Source organism: Eurosta solidaginis, chromosome 4, assembly GCF_040869045.1.
Source record: "Eurosta solidaginis isolate ZX-2024a chromosome 4, ASM4086904v1, whole genome shotgun sequence".
NCBI lineage: Eukaryota > Metazoa > Arthropoda > Insecta > Diptera > Tephritidae > Eurosta > Eurosta solidaginis.
Genome location: NC_090322.1, coordinates 21,687,733 through 21,706,438, shown reverse-complemented (window position 1 = coordinate 21,706,438; position 18,706 = coordinate 21,687,733). Strand labels below are relative to the sequence as shown.

Genomic DNA, 18,706 nt, shown 5'->3' with positions numbered 1-18,706 from the left:
AACGAAGTCGCGCAAAAAAATATTTAAATATATGCCTACGGTAACAAAGGGGTATTCCACGCGGAATTGCGCCAGCAAATTGACAATGCAAAACAAAAAAAAAAACCAATTGACTAGGAAAATGAACAAGGCAGGAAAGAAAAACGAGGAACGTTACACCAATCGTCGTTTATGGGGAAGAAAGGCTGGCAGAACTCCCCATGTCTCTACCCACCCAACCTGTTAAAAAAATTTATGTTAGTCGGTTAACCCTTATAGTGTTAACTACTTTGTACTCTTTACTTAAATTTTTAAAATAATTTTAATTGAGTTTTCGTGTTAAATTAAAATTTTGAATAACTTCAAAAAAAGAAAATTCTAATTAGTTGGAAAATATTTAAACTCAAAAATAAACAAAAATAAATTTTATATTGCAAACCAAAATAAAATATTTTTTTTAAATATCAACTTGAATGTTGATATATTGGCGATCCTCAATCGAACCAATTAAATAGCAATAATTTCATGAACAATATATTTTATCTTTTTTGACAAAAGTGGTGTAATTCTTCCGTGCAACCAATTTTTCCCATCTAACTGAAAGTAGCTTCTAAAAGAAGTTTCAATATATCTTCAACAGTCGCTTTGTCAATATTAAATGCAAAACTAAAATATAAAAGACATATTTGGTTGAAGTCATTATGAATTGCTAAACAGAATTTAAAAATATATAAAGAAAAATGAAGACAACCCAGTGTAGTTTGTGAACTAGAACATTTAATACATGAGCGAAATGAATAATTAAACCGAACTTTCGCGCTTAATTATATATATATATATACGAAAGCTCATAACAAAAGTTTAAAAAACCTGTTAAATTAATTGTGATAAAACATTAGAAGACAACCAATAAAGGATGTACCATTGTCGCAGAGTGTTTAACAGTACACCTAATTTTGTTAAAACAACAGCCGCTGGAACTAAACAAAAATAACTTAATTAATTGTTAAAACTTTGATAGAAATAATAAAATAGTTAAAAATGCAACAAAAAAAATTGTGAAATAATTAAAAAAATTTAATTTTTGAGTGATTTTTCGCAACACATTACAACATATCTTTAAGTTACGCAATATAAAACACTTAAAACGAGAAGTGTAAATACGCTAAAACTCATTTTTAAAAATAAATGCGAGATCAAAACCATACTGCCACTGTTTCAAATACTACCACAGCTGTGGAAAATTGATCCAGCATTACTCAGGAAGTTTCATCTACAAAATAGTGTCACTAACCTCTCCCTACATTTCATTCGTATATCCAAGTATTTTAACATTCAACAAGCAACATCGTCATATAGTGTACCGTTTATTGGAACCATTCATGATCTTTTAAGTCCTCTACACAAATAAGAGCATCATTATATTTTAAAGCCATTGCATATTTAAATTTATCAATGAACTCTTCCATAGTAATAAATCGTAAATATAAATTTTAAATAATTTTAACTTTTACTAAATACAATTTTTATTTTAATATTAAATTAAAATTTCAAATTTATTTTAAGATTATTTTTTTATCTTAAAAATTTTAATATAAGTTATTAACTCCCTTTCCAAAAAATTCTTAAATATTTTCTTATTTAACAAATTTTTCATTTAAATTTCTTTTCATATGGTTCTACGTTCACCAATACGAACTCGTAATTTTACAAATTCAGAAAATCAAAATATCAACCATACAAATAACATCATGACTCACAATACAACTCAAAATTCTAACATTAATACAACACAAAAGAACATCTCTAATACAACACAAAATACTTCAACACAAGATAACTTTACAAATTTTCCTTCTACTAAATCTATTAAATTACCACATTTTGGCAAGATTGTCCTGATGCCTGGTTTTTGCTTGTTGAAGGACAATTTGAAATTAACAATATCAATGATGATAATTTAAAATTTCAAAATGTTCTAATTACTCTTCAACGAGATACTATATCTAAAATTTTAGATGTTATTAACCCTCCTCCTCTTTTTAATAAATATGATACAATAAAAAAAATTCTATGTGAAAGATTTTCTCTTAGCGAAGAAAAACGATTAGAACAATTATTTTCAAAAACTGAACTTGGTGATCGTTCACCATCTGAATTATTCAGATTTATGAAATCACTTATAGGTTCTGACTCCATAGTTAGCCAAGAATTACTCTTTAAATTGTGGATTCGTAAATACAAATTCATTTGACTTCCAATAATAATCAAAACAGAGATGAAATTATTATTTTAGCTGACAAACTTTTTGATTTAATCAATAAACCTCATTCTTCCAAATCTCCTGTAGTCTCAAGTATAAATAATAATATTTTAGAACAATGCGTTAAAAATTTAACTGAATTAACTACGGCTATTTATCAAAATTTAAATAAAATTTCTAATGATATTAATCAATTACAAATCCGTTCAAGATCTAAAGATAGAAATAGATCTGAATCTCGAAATTTTTCAAGATCAAGAAATTTTTCAAACAATCGTAAATTTAATTCACAAAAAACTATTTGTTGGTATCACAAAATATTTAAGAATAACGCTCTTAAATGTATACCCCTATGCAATTTTAATCAAAATCATAATTCAAATTGCGAACAAAATTTAAACTGAATCGATCCATTATGACGGTGACGGATAATGGAACTATTATTAAACCTACTCGTCGCCTATTCATATTTGATAAATTCAATAAACTTAATTTTCTTATCGATACCGGCGCAGTTGTATCAGTTATTCCTTTTTCTAAATTTAAAATTTTTAAAAGAAATTCGGATCTTACTTTGACCGCGGCAAACGGTTCTTCAATTGAAACTTTCGGTACAAAACTACTTAAAATAGATTTAGGTTTAAGAAGAGATTTTGAATTTCCATTCATTATTACGAACATTGATACACCAATTTTAGGAGCAAACTTTTTAGAAAAATTCGGAATTATTGTCAATATTAAAAATAAAGAAATAATGGATTCTACTACAAAAATTAAAGTTGCTGGATCTTCTGGATTTTCTGATATTTTCTCACTCAAAATTCCTATTGTCGAAAATAAGTTTTCAAAATTACTTAATGAATTTCCATCTATTACCTGCGAACCAGATTATACTAAAAAAGTTAAACAACATACGGTTCACAGGATAGAAACAAAAGGTATTTTACCATTTTCGAAACCCAGACGTCTTGATCCAATCAAACTTAAAATTGCTAAAGCTGAATTTGAATTTTTAGTTAAAACGGGTATATGCAGACCATCAAATTCTCCTATTGCATCTCCACTTCATCTCGTTCCTAAAAAAGAACCAAATGATTGGAGACCTTGCGGAGACTATCGAAGACTTAATTTTATTACTACACCAGATCGGTATCCTTTACCACATATTCACGATTTAACAATTGATTTAAAAAACAAACAATTTTTTTCCAAAATTGATCTTGTGCGTGCTTACCACCAAATTCCAATGGCAGAAGAAGACATTCATAAAACTGCAATAACTACCCCTTTTGGAATGTTTGAATTCGTAAGAATGCCTTTCGGTTTACGAAACAGTGCTCAAACTTTCCAACGCTTTATTAATGAAGTATTTTCTGATTTCGATTTTGTATTTACATACATTGATGACATTCTTGTTGCCAGTGATAATGAAGATCAACATATAAATCATTTAAAATCGGTTTTCAAAAAACTTGAAGAATATAATTTAAATATCAAACCTTCAAAATGTACTCTCGGTGTAAATAAATTAAATTTTTTAAGTTACGAAATTTCAGGCGAAGGTATTAAACCATCTTTAGATAGAATTGAAATCATAACAAATTTTGAAAAACCAATTTCTATAAATAAATTACAAAAATTTTTAGGTATGATAAATTACTATCACAGATATATTAAAACGTTAGCAACAGAACTTAGTCCTCTGCATGAAATGTTAACACATGCAATTAAAAACAAACTCAAACAATTAAATTGGACAAATGAAACCACAACAGCTTTCGAAAATGTTAAAAAACTTTTTGCTAAAAATACTTTACTTACACATTTCGACAAAAATGGTACTTTATCATTAGCAGTAGATGCATCAAATGTTGCTATTGGAGCAGTTCTTCAACAAACTAGCAATAATATACTAGAACCCTTAGCTTATTTTTCAAGAAAATTAACTACAACAGAAACTAAATATTCAACATTTGATCGTGAACTTTTGGCTATTTATAATTCAATTAAACATTTTAAACATTTTCTTGAAGGTAGAACTTTTACTATTTATACTGATTGTGAGGACCAAATATAATCCATTAATTTGGCCCACACAAAACCACCGCCCCATAACACAGGAGCAGTAACACAGACAACGCAACACAAATAAAAATCTAAACAAGAATACGATCAGCAACATAGCCAACAAAAACAAGTCTCTGAAACATCACTAGCACAGCGAGTTGCCGCAACACTCCATAGCAACACCGTAACCATGGCAACGCAACGAACTATGCTAGCAACATCAAGAGCATTAGCTATGAAAAGAAAAACACAAGAAGACAGCAGGCAGTCAGCACGCGATTGTGGTTGCGACCGGAGCTACTATTGGAGTGCTCTGGAAGGCATATCGGTTTTGACCATTGCAAGCAGGTGCGGTTCATAGGAGAAAGGCGTGGACTAAGAATTGTGGGTAAGCTGGTTTTGACCGCTCTGCAACGCTTAAGCCAACGCTTGCTCTCTCGTAAGCAAACGTCCTCCACAGCATCGTGATCTCGCGCTCATCCAAACGTTAACCGTGGCAGAAGTGCGTCGGCATCCGCAGTAGCAGTGAATTGAAGTGAAACGCCACAACGTGACTGTACCGAGGCTAACGGAATCCACCTAACGGAACGCGAAGTTGTGATTGTTACCCGAGCAGCAATTGGAGGGCATCTGAAAGGCGTATCGGTTTTGACCATCGCAAGACAGTTCCCTTCATAGGAGAAAGCCGTGGGCTGAGGATTGTGGGTAAGCTGGTTTTGACCGCTCTACAACGCCTTAGACCACGCTCGCTCCCTGCGAAGCAAAGGCCCACAACGACGCGAGCCCGCGCACCACCGCCGTAAGCCTCGACAGAAACAGCAGCGCTACGCTAGCATACGACGTTGGCCGCAGCAGAATTATACGAACATACGACGTAGGCGGCGACAGAGCATCGTCTCAGCAATACAAGTAAACGCCGACGTAGGACGCGACAGGGTATCGCCCAGCAAATACGAGTAGACGCCGACGCAAGGCGTGGCAGAGAATCACCCAGCAACCAGCAATACAAATAGACGCCGACGCAAGGCGCAGCAAAGTAATACAAGAGACGCCGTCATAAGGCGCGTCAAGGCACCGACGCCACATACTAACAGGATCCGTCTAACGGAACACGGCGACAGAGCATCGCCTCAGCAATACAAGTAGACGCCGACGTAAGGCGCGACAGAGCACCGCAGCAGAGAGAGGCGCCGTCATAAGGCGTGTCGAGGCACCGACGCCACATACTAACGGGACCCAGCTAACGGAATACGGCCGGACCGTTAGGGCCCGCCACCGCAATCAAGGATACCGCAAGATAATCCAAATGAAATTGAAAATGAAGTATACAAACACGTTTTATTTTATATTATAGAATTTAGAACCAATAAAGAGAGTGAAGTTTTTATATTAAATCGATTTGCAAGGTGCCCCTTTAATACAAATTTATTGTAAACGAACCCTGGGCACGGCGAGTATACCCCAGCAAATATCAAAGAAGCAACGGGGCACGAAAAAGCTTCGTTACATGATCATAAACCTTTAATTCATGTTCTAAATTCTAAAGTAGATAGATCTCCTCGTCAACTACGTCATCTTGAATATATTGCTCAATTTGCAAATGATATTCAATATATACGTGGAAAAGACAACATAGTTGCCGACACACTTTCCCGTATTCCAGAAATAAATGCAATTTCAACTCAAGATATAAATTTAGAAACTTTATATAAAGAACAACAAACTGATACATTTTTACAAAAAACCATTTCTGATCAAAATTCTAAAAATAATTTGAAAGAAATTCATATTCCAGTTATTAATTTAAACATATGGTGTGATGTTTCTCTACAACCTTTTCGACCTTATGTTCCACATTCTATGAGAAGAATTATATTTGACAAAATTCACTCATTATCTCATCCAAGTATAAGAACAACTAGAAAATTAATTCAAAATAAATATTATTGGCCTAACATGCGTAAAGAGATTAACGATTGGACTTCATCTTGCATCAATTGTCAAAAATCCAAAATTTCAAGACATACTAAATCTCCTATCCAAAAAATTCAAATACCATCAGGCCGTTTTGAACATATTCATATGGATATTGTTGGACCTCTTCCAGTTTCAAATGGAAATTGTTATATTTTAACAATTATTGACAGATTTTCACGTTGGCCTGAAGCTTATCCACTTAAAGATATTTCAACAAATACTATAGTAAAAACTTTTATTCAAAATTATATACCACGATTTGGTATACCATTAAATATTACAGTAGATCAAGGTTCACAATTCACTTCAAAATTTTTTACGGAATTAATTAAACTTTTAGGTTCTCATAAAATTCATACATCTACTTACCATCCCAAAGCAAATGGCATGATAGAGAGATTTCATCGAACTTTAAAAGCAGCAATTATAGCATCAAACGACTCGGTTCATTGGTCTGACATTTTACCATTCATTCTACTTGGTTTACGAACTTCTATTAAAGAAGATTTAAAATGTTCATCTGCTGAACTTGTTTATGACCAAAGACTTAGAATACCTGGTGAATTAATTATTTCAAATAGTAATAAAGAACATGATTTTACTAATGACGCTCTTCATAAAATAAGAGATTATTTTTCGCTTGTTCGTTCTAAAGTTTTTCATCATAACAAAGAAAATTTTTTCATTCCTAAGCAATTAGAAAATTGTGAGTATGTTTTTGTTAAAGTTCTTCGTAAATCTAATTTAGAATCACCTTATGAAGGACCTTTTAAAGTTATCTCTAAGAAACATAAAACATTTACAATTCAATACAAAAATACTATTAAAAATATTTCAATTGATTTACTTAAACCAGCAAACATACTTATTAACACTAATTTAAATACAAATACATTAAACAACAAAAAACAAAAAAAGGTTACATTTAATATTAATTAATAATTTGTTTGTTTCAAATTTTCTTGGAGGGGGAGTAAATATAGTATTAACTACTTTGTACTCTTTACTTTAATTTTTAAAATAATTTTAATTGAGTTTTCGTGTTAACTTAAAATTTTGAATAACTTCAAAAAAAGAAAATTCTAATTATTTGGAAAATATTTAAACTCAAAAATAAACAAAAGTAAATTTTATATTGCAAACCAAAATAAAAGATTTTTTTAAAATATCAACTTGAATGTTGATATAACCCTCATTATAATTGTAGTTGGCATACTAGAATGTAATTAGAACGTAGGTGTACATTGGATTGATGTGAGTATCGCTAAATAGGTGGACGAAGTATGGTAAGCTTACTACCGTAATTATCATTTTAGTGTTTTCCTCAATACACATTTAGTTAACTTGGGTGTGCAAATGGTTTCAACCATGCGATTTTTAAATCGACATACACATGCGATCAAATGCGCATATCAATGTTAACGTAATATCTTGGAGATAGTGGTTAAAACCAAGGATTGAAAATTTTAGATTAAGAGGCTATTGAAAATAATATCCTCTTGAATTTACAAAAAAAAAAATGACATAAAACATGTGCATACATATGTAAAATAGAATGTGAACGGATTGACTTACATGCTTACTCGGCTACACCATCGATGCGACGTTGGTACCAGCGAAGACGAGGATGCAAACGCGATAGGTTTATGCTGTAATCAAACATGCGTGTAGTTGAGGCATCATAATTCGAACCAGGGGTTCGATAGCTAAATAGATAGACCCAAATTACACAGATATTGTTCCATATATACATGTATATGCACATCAAATGTGTTGCACACACACTAATAACTAGAGATGTACGAGGAAGCGCGTTAACGCGCCTGAAACTATATCTCGCGAATATCCAAGAATGTGATATAATTTTTACATACGAAATTACATATACAATTTGAAATACTTTATTACATTATTATTTATGCCATATTGCATAACTCAATTAATTGACTTTTAATGTATACAGATTTAGATGCAAGAAACCTAAAGCCAATCATTGAAATCACCATAGCGTAGCAAATAAACTTCTGCTCAATGGAACTTATCAAACTTTCAATTGTTAGTACATAATTACTAGTGGGTATGTACGTTTTAACAGAATTGCACTGAGACATTAATCATATTTATCTATATATTAACAATAATGTATATATTATCAAGATTAATGCACATTTGAAATATAATGCTCATTACAAATTTGTTGTTGTTTTTTTTTTTTATTTAGATATAAGAAGGTTATGAAACCCGATATGTGAAGCATAACAGGTTGCAAAAATAATGGTAAAAAAAAAAATTATAAAAATGGGAAGAGGTTTTCCTAGCAAGAAAAATTCGCCTACGGTACTATGATAATCTATCAAATCAATATAAATGATATCCCCGGAGGTACTTAAAGTCCGAAGTTTTGGTCATATCGCATGTCTGCCAGTATCCATAGAAAAGCTGGTTATCCTTTATTCTCCCAGACGTGTTGATGAAATACCAATAAGTTTCGTGTTAAACTCAAGGAGACTTATCGCAAATCGACGTTTTGATTAGCTGTTTAAAGATGGTTTGATGTCAGCCCTTGTGGTTGCTTTAAATGCACGATCTCTATTCACAGTTTTTATTGGACATTTATTTATTTATTTATTTTATTTTCCATAATTTGGTGCATATGCTACACATGAACGTATATATATTTTGCAATTTCTCAGCTATTGCCTCGTATTTTAAAAAGAAGTTGAGTTAGCTGTTATTGCACTGCACTTTTTATTAAAGTTCGATTAAAGTTTTAATTATATTTATGGCCTTGTCCTTGAAAATTATTAGTAGTAATTGGTTCTGTTTCCAATGAAAAAATGTCAATGAATTCTGCACATAATGCATTAAGTGATTTATTTGCGAATTTTGGAAAAAATTTATTTAATCTTTCTAATTTTTCCTTATTGCTGGCCTCGTTTTCGAGTTTTTTATTTTCAATTATTGTATAATCATTCAAGTTTTCTGTACGTATATTAAAATATTGCAGTGTTGCATTTTTATTTGTTGTATTTATAATTCTAACAAATGTTTGTTGTGAATTTGCTAGTGTGTTTGCAATAAAAATACCTTCAGACAATTCTTGTTGTGGGATTAATAAATCTGAATTTTTATTTTCTATGTGGATTTGTCGAACTACTTCTGATCGTGCGGGAATTGAAATACTATTGATTGTTGGTTTGTTAGTCATCTGAATTATTATGGTCTCAGTATTAGAGTATCACCCCCTGTTTGATAATCCAAAATGCAATTATATTTTTTAATGAAATCTAATCCTAATATTCCATCACATGGGATTGGGAAAGTGTCTTCTACTACGTGAAATTTGTGTCTAATTAATAGGTAATCATCTTTTAAATCTGCTTTAACCGTGCCAATAATGCTTGTTATTCCTTGACCAATTCCTCTGAGATCTGTTTTTTGAGAATTATTTATCGTGACATTACTGTCAATCTGCCCCTTTTTTATTATTGAAATATCCGCTCCCGTATCGATTAGGAGGGGTGATATGGCTGAATGGTTATAGCAGCGGCGCCTAAACGTTGCCGATGAAGGAATTTAGCAGTTCCCGAAATGGATCTATACAACGAGCTTTGGAAGTTGTCTAAATTTTTTCTTTCTTCTATTCTAATTTAAAAAATTTTTCAATTAAGAAAAAATTTATCATAACAATAATAATGATAAAAAATTATTGTGAGGCCTTGAGCTCGATTCGAACCCGCGATCTTACAAATCAGTAGGCCGATATAACAACAAAAATTGTATATTTATTATACTTATACTTATTATCTGCCAGTCTTGTTGTTTATTCCGAATGTCGTCCTTTTGTTCCTTCCAAGGTAATATCAATATTTTTACTGGTCATATCCACTGCTCCTGCATCATTTCGATTATAAAGCCCGTAAAATATCATAAAAATTGCTAAGTGGCGTCAGGTTTGAGTGCTCCAAATTGGTCATATCCACTGCTCCTGCATCAGTTCGATTATAAAGCCCGTAAATTATCATAAAAATTGCTAAATGACGTCATTTTTGAGTGCTCCAAATTTATTCAAATTCGCTTTCAGTAGATTTCGTTTGATCAGCTCCTTTTTGCTTTTCTTCTTACAGGATAAAATTTAGAGTAAAAAACTCGTTTTATAGCTTCACCCTTTGTTCCCTTTATAAAGCTTAGGCTGTAATCAGCCAGTAAAGTCCTTGCCAGCTGAAAAATCAGCCAGAAGAATCATAGGCAGGATCGTCTTGTAAAAGGTGTGAAATAAAATAGACTGCGTTGTGAGTGATCAAAGCTCAATGCTTAATTGCTGTTTTATTCAAATGTTGTCAGCTTATTTATACAAAATTATTCTAACATATTCTTACATACATATTTACATTTAAGCATACATACTTACATACATATTTAACTTAAGCATACATACTTACATACCTACATATAACTTGATACAAGATATGTACCTACACACCTGTGTTGAGTTGTGACTTCTGTGGAAAATGCAACGTTCGCAAATTTGCTTGAATGCAAATTTGTTTGGTTGTGTGTTGTACACACACCTGTATTAAATCGTGTGAATGGCTATGTCAGCAATAATTGAAAATGCTTTTTTATGTGTTGATGAACATTTAGACTATTTTTGTTACAGGGTAGCTGATTTAAATATTTGGCCTTAAATTGTTGGCTGTTTACACTACAGTAGTTACCCTGAACCAATTACCGTGTGTAATCGAAATATATTGGTAAGGAAAAGATAAAACTTGCGTTTTATTTATACATTCTCTGGATCTCAAGCCAGCTAAAAACACTGATATAAGTAAAAAGGTCGCAAAAAACTTATAATAAATAATTTTAATTGGAATAACAAAAAGCTCTATCTGACTTATAAAATATATTAAACTGAGTTTAAACCACACAACCTATTTGAATTCACAATATAGCTGTCAAAACAGTTGTTTTGCTCTTGAAAAACTGTGTTTTTACCGAGAGAGGGTTTGGATATAAGCCGAAGATGTTCTTTAAGGCTCTTTTGCAGAACAGCAAGTTAAGTTTTTTCACTCAGACTTAACTTAACATGAGGGATTAAACTCATACATTTTTGGCACATTTTGAAATTAGCTCTGAACTAAAAAAAAAACTTGCCATTCTGCAAATGGGTCTAAAATACTAAAAAGTTTTAAGACCGTGTTTAAAATTTGGACATATTCGACTAGTTAGAAAATTCAAATCCTCGCTTCCTTTTAATATCAAAAAATAAACTCTTTTTTTTGTCTTGATTACCTGTTTTTTTTTTTGCAGATACAAACGTGACAAGAACTACCAATACCAATACCCGTGCGATATTTGTGGCAAACATTTTAAAACAAAATGGGACTTAAAAATACATAAACGAATTCATAGCGGCGAAAAGCCCCATAAATGTGATTTTTGTGAAATGCGGTAAGTTATAATAAAAATCCTCGTCGTAATATATTTCAGCAAATTTTTTCTAACTTTATTTTCTGCCTGTATTAAATAGATTTGCACAAGTTGCGTCCCTAAGCCGGCATATTCGTACTCATACCGGTGAAAAACCATATAAATGCAAATACTGCGACCGGTGCTTTGTTAAGTCAGGTGTACTGAATACGCATTTACGTATTCATATGGGTGATAATACTTATAGATGTAAGTTTTGTCCCTTAGCTTTTCGTTTGGCTTCGGAGCTACCGTTACACTCAACTACGCATAAAGACGAAGATCCAGAGACGCGTGAGCGAAATATGGCAGCTTTAAGGGAAGAAGAGGCTAAATTGAAAGTAAATATGTAGGTAAAATGGCATTCATAAACTCCGTAGACTGTGATCTTATATTAAGGTTAATTTCTCCGTGAAGCGCGGAATCCAGGGCCCGTATCGTGTTATACGATCCATGATTGAAAACAGTTTTTGTCATCGCAATATCTCTTAAATGGTGGATCGGATTAAGGAAATATGCTAGCCACTATACGCGTACTAATTACAATTCATTCCAATTTTTACGAATAGTTTGACAAAAGCATATTTATTGTTTGAGTTAAAACGTTTTTCGATACGTGATCGTATTACACGATACGGACCCAGATCATAAGATCAGCATGGCTTGAAGTATGTGTATTTAAAAATATCAATTCGGTTTTTTATTTACCATTTTCTTCACAAAATTTCGGTAATGATTAGGTTTTCGTGCGTTATGATCTGAATACGGCGCTTAACTATAAATTGTAACCTACACTGCATCCACTTGAAGTTTATTTGACGGATAATTTTTTATATTGGAAAAATTATAGAGAAGAAGCACTGGATTTTATTTTTTAAGTTTTCAGCCCCAAAAATAATTAAAATATTTTGAAAAAAAAAAAAACACATTTAGGCAATTCCTAAGGTCGTCTTCGTCGAACGTGCTTTGAAAACCCTCATGAATGTTTTGGTGTTGCTTCTCATATAAAAGTTGGATTTAAAAATACAATTCAGCAGCCTATGCTCATATGTATATCACATGTGCTAAGTTCTTGTTAAAGAAAGCCATCAGTTGCAAATCTTGCAATAGAACGTGACCTAGCGAGATAACGCGATCCTGGAGGCCTTCACAGGAATCTCAACTTGGACATTATGCTGCTGGTAAAGACCCCGACTACTTAAAAAATGGTGCTTACACTTTTAATCTTAACAAAATTTGCAATATATACATGATACGTAATAACACTACTAGTTCTGATCTCCTTCTATTTAGTTTATCTCTCCAAAAATACTTAACTCGTTTTACGTCAGATGAGATTTGGGACGAGCGTCTTTTCCAATTAGCGTCGTACTATTTTTAATTTTCCTTACGAATTGGGTGGACGAGACATTCATATTTTATGCCGACTCCGAGCGGCATCTGCAATAATTTTTACTGAGAAGCTTTTCATGGCAGAAATACACTCGGAGCACCATCGAGGGCGACCCCGTTTAGAAAAACTTTTTACTAACTAAAATCATTTTTTTTTTAAATGCCATAAGTCGATCAAAAATCTACCAATTTTATTGAAATTTGGCAAGTACATGCATAAGTCATTTTTAAATATAGCAAATGTTGTATAGCCTCTTTCGGAACACAATATTTGAATATGTATAACTAGTTTCTTGTAAATCATTTCGTTCGTGACGTGTGTCTTGAAATGTATCCTTAAAATATATGTAAGAGCAGACAAATGCGTATATAATGTTCGGTTTTGCGCAACCGTAAACTTCCATACTTGTTTTCTCCTAAATTCGAAACGTAACTTTTGGTAAAAATTCCGAAGTACTCAGTTGGATCGAGTATACTCGATACATTTAACTGAGTATGAGGAACAGAGTCGATACTTTGATCCGAGTATTTTAAATAATTACCGGTATCGATACTTTTTTTAAAAGTTGTATCACTAGTTATGAGGAAAATATCTGTACAGAACTTTGTCAAGAAACTTGAACTGGTCTTATATTCATGGCTCTCGGAACGTTAGAAAGTGCTTGGTGAAAAAAGGGGAGGTTTCACCTCCATTTTCAATTTTTTAATTTTCATGGAATAAATACACTGTAAAAGTAAAATGGCTTTGATATAAAGTTATTTTTTGCAGATATATAGCCTGTTATTTTCTTTCTCTTTAAATCTGTTCCATATAAAAGTGCGCGTGGTCCTTTACCAAGTTCGGTAATTTTTCCAGACTCATTCCCTAAGACAATGAATTAGTTTACCCAGTTTTGTAATGGCAACTTAAACCGTTTTTGAATTATGACCAATATTATTTTAAAAATTGCGGCGCTACGCCCCTTTCTTCTTTTAATTAGAGGTAAGGGAAGTTTGGTTATTGAAGCTGCATCATTTACTGAATAATCACATTTTTGATGTTTTCTAAAATATATATACATAAAAAGTGGACGTGGGTATTGTCTGAAGTTGCTTATTTTAAATAGCTATGCGAGGTGAGTGCTAAGGAATCCACATATAAAATGTCAACAAGATATGTTAAAATTTGCTGAAGTGATCGGGTTCACATTAGAGGTTTACGTCGATCACTTTATCGGCGGCGGCGGCGTGGGCGGCGCGCCGGCGTACGCCGGTGTTCTTACTTTAAAAAGCTTAATTTTTCTATTTAAAAAAATAATATTTAGGAAAGGTTTTGTTTGTATGTATTTGAAATCAACGTTTTTGCCATTTCGGAAAGATCCGGGGTTTTTGCCTCAAAATCTAGCAGATCGTTCAAATATTTTCAGGAGTAGCTCCTTGCGGAGGGATTGTCCCTCGTTCACTTACTCCAGAGAGGCTCGAACCTTCCCAACAAACATTTAAGTTAGAAAATGATTAGAATACGAATCGAATTCTAATGTATTTCTCTAAGGTAGAAGGTTAGAGGACGATTTGCGAAACTGTCGCGAATTATAGCATCCTCGACAAAAAGGGGACTTCGTTCTCGATATCGAGAAAAGGGTTAGAATTCTAATCGAATTCTAACGTCAAATTCTAATGAGTTTCTAATGAGAATTTTCAAGTGATGCGCAATTAAATTCAATTATTTAAAATCAGCGAAATTTTCATTGTTTCATTATATGAAATACGTTTTTTTGGTTACAATCTTATGTATTAAGAACGAACATATTTCAAAGGCTTTTTCTATTATAATAAATTAAAAACGTACTTAAGGATTGAGCTCAGCGTTGGTTTGAGGTACGGATGGGGAAGCGTTTTCTTCATGCCATTCAAGTAGCCCTTCAATAATCTGCTCGCTTTCCTTTTTTAACCTTCTTTGATTCATTTTCACTTACTAGTATTTATTATTATAAATAAGAGGGTTGGATTTTATATAAGGTGCCACGATTTTCAAACTTTTGTTGATTTGTAGGGGTAGAGGGGGTCCTAAAAATCACAAAATTATCATCCGCAACTCTAGGAAACTCTTCGTTTATGAAATATAAGCTTTTTAATTTCCAAATTTAGTAAAATTTCAACTTAAGTCCTGCACTTAAAATTCGGGTCGTACATGTCGATAGCGGTATCAAAAGACGCGTATTTGCGTCAAGATTCAGAATCCGAAAGCAGAAACTACATTTTTTATGTCGTTTAAAAGTTATTCGCGGAAAACCCGTCGGTACTATTGTCGCTTTTTTCGATGTTGCAATTAAACAAACGAAAACATATGAAGGTGGTGAGTAGTGTTGCCAGCTCCGCAACAATGTCTTTTTATCTTGGTAGAACATTATAAGGTGGTGGCACGGCGACATAAATGCAAACAAACATACACTATCAATGTATTTTGTTTTTGTAAAACACTAAATAATTTGTTGTCTAATATTATTTGGGGTGCTGCGCAGAAGGGTGTACTACGCAGAAGGACATCACCGTGTCGGTAGCCACGGTTATACCACACACCCGAACTTGGCATGGCGTAGCCCAGGGTTATTTTTTATAAGCGCGGCCGAAGGCCGCCTATGCAGAAAGGTTTTCTACGCAGAATTACCGTCTGAATCAGCATAAAAATCTCTATAAAGTCAGATTTTTAATTTTTTTATTTGACAAATGTATGTATTCTGCACTTGTTCCAATTAAATACATTAATTTCAAATTATTCAGAGAATTACAAAACAAAATACATTGATATTGTATGTTTGTTTGCATTTATGTCGACGTGTCACCACCTTATAATGTTCTACCAAGATAAAAAGATATTGTTGCGGAGCTGGCAACACTATTCACCACCTTCATTTGTTTAATTGCAACAACGAAAAAAGCGACAATAGTACGGACGGGTTTTCCGCGAATAACTTTTAAACGAGACAAAAATGTAGTTTCTGCTTTCGGATTCTGAATCTTGACGCAAATACGCGTCTTTTGATACCGCTATAGACATGTGCGACCCGAATTTTAAGTGCAGGACTTAAGTTGAAATTTTACTAAATTTGGAAATTAAAAAGCTTATATTTCATAAAATAAGAGTTTCATAGAGTTGCGGATGATAATTTTGTGATTTTTAGGACTCCCGCCACCCCTCGAAAAAAAAAGTTGGAAAATCGTGGCATCTTATTCAAAATATTCCCCAAATAAAAAAACTTATTTCGCATCTTTTAATATTTCCACTATTTTCATTTTGTTTGTATGACACTAACGCCTCGATTCTGAGTGTTACCGGTAAAATAGTACGCAGAACATTATGTAACCGAATATCGTTACCAGTTCTTTTATCCGCGATTCTGGCCCAAGTGGTAACGCTGTCATCACCGAAAAATTCACCAGTGTCTGTGGAGAAAATGCAAAGGTAGTTTTCTTCGCTTTCACGGTTGCCACTTTGGTCCATTCGGATCAAAAATGGTCCCTTACAACCCCATTTGGTCCGCTGGTCCCTTTTCTTCAATTTTTGTCCTTGTTATGCAGTATACACGATTGGTACTTTTCTTTCTTTTTCACTCAGGTAAAAATTCACAATATTGCCCAAAAATTCGCCTCACTTTCGTTAGCCCCCATATACAAAATTGCTCAGTCAATAAAACGTACCAGAAAAATAACATTTCACCTAGGATATAATTTATGCCAGGCTATGAAAAGAAAAATGTTGGCAAACACATTGTCGTTAATTGTTAATGAAATAACCGACTAATAAAAAAAAACTCTTGTTTTATAATATTAACAACGGCTAGATATTTCGATCGGTTATACAACACTATGTAAAATATATGAAAATAAAAATTGCTTCTCGCCTTGCATAGTTTATAGCGAGCACTCTATGCATTACTTCTCGTTTGGCACGTTGATATTTAAATCTTTCTCACCCAGCTCAATGAGTTCAAGGAATTCCAGGACTATTGTGGTGTTAAGCCACGCAAAGTAATTGAAAATTAAGTACCTTGGCACAAGAAATATTTTAACTCGAAGACAGAAAGAAGCAAATGCAAAAGAGATTTGATTTCGGAACAAATGTTTGGTACAAAATTATTCCTATACGTGCTAGCAGAACCCCTGAGGCCTGGGATCAAAACTTACACTTACTGAATCTAGGCTCTGATATGAAGTTTAAACGTTAAGGGAAAAAGTAAGCATCTATAAAAATAGCGCTAACAAAATTGCCTAGTTTCATTTATGATTTACTGAGTTTTCCACATACATAGTTCGGCCACACCAGAACGCAAATTTTGAACCGTTTCTTACTAAAACCTAACTGCACTATATATTTCATTTCATTGCAATCAACAACATAATTCTCGAACCAAGAGCTTTGTGACCAAAACTAGGTTCACAACGTTTGGTTGGTGAAAGACATAGACTTATCCTATGCCAAAATATAATACCATTTTTGGTTGCATGCACATATATTTGTTTGTTCAGCTTGAATTAAAGGAAAGTCTTCACTATGTTTAGTAAAATTTTATATAGAAACATCATAAAATTTTGTATTTTATACTAATAAAATAAAACAAAAATTTGGTCGTTTTTTTCGAGGAATTTTGGTCCCAAATGTAAACATGGTGTGGCAACCGTGTTCGCTTTACCGAAAATGTCTCACTTGTAGATACGAGGTTAACGAATGAACGGAACGATGTGTATATGCATATTATGCATGATAAGTTTCTACATAGGTATATTGTAATTTATTCTGTAAAAGTACCTAATGTAAACAAATATGTATAGCAAGAGGCAACACTTTTTTGCTATTATCTTTACTTATTTGCGCTTACAATTCTTTATTTTTCAGTTTTGCCTTTTTCTAAACAACAGCTGTTGTGTGGTTATTTCGATGTAACCACCTACTTTTGTGGGTAAAAAATTATCCGGCTATTTTCGCAGGTAGAATACCAAAAGGGTGTAAAAGTTGCCGCATGATTTCGTTACCGTGGTGAAGAATGTTGTTACCACACTAGAATCGCGGCGTAAGAATGAGTGATCATGAGCAAATAATCGATAACTGTGACAATAACCCTGCAAAAATCGCGAGTACTCCATGCATGCATGTATGGAGTACTCGCTATGGGCCAACCGAGTGCTTCAAAATTAACCACAATTCATACAAAAAATATGGTCCAATTAACATTGCGATGTCCTAGGCTGGACCATATACTCCAGCTCCGCATTACATCAGAGTAATCCATGGAGTACCCACAGTCCAATAAACATTGTGTAGTGATTACAATCGTTAAAAACGAGGAATGATCGGCTTACAACATGTTCGTGTAGAAACATGAGTTGGTGGTAAGTACTCCAGTGGACCACAGGGTCCAACGATTTTTGCAGGGAATCATACCCTTGTGGTCCACTGGAGTACTTACCATTCTACTCCACTGTAATGCAGCGATGGACCAACTCATGTTTCTACACGAGCACGTTGTAAGCCGATCATTGCTCGTTTTTAACGATTGTAATCACTACACGCTGTTTATTGGA

At 33.1% G+C, this 18,706-nt stretch overlaps 1 protein-coding gene across 1 annotated transcript in view; it reads left to right on the top strand.

The window, feature by feature from the left end:
- LOC137248425 (zinc finger protein 91-like) overlaps positions 1-18,706 on the top strand; it is a 191,521-nt gene that overhangs the window by 52,777 nt on the left and 120,038 nt on the right. The window contains exons 6-7 of the mRNA XM_067779363.1: positions 11,597-11,737; positions 11,817-12,096. Coding sequence (XP_067635464.1) covers positions 11,597-11,737; positions 11,817-12,096 — 421 coding nt within the window. The remainder of the gene's footprint in view (positions 1-11,596; positions 11,738-11,816; positions 12,097-18,706) is intronic.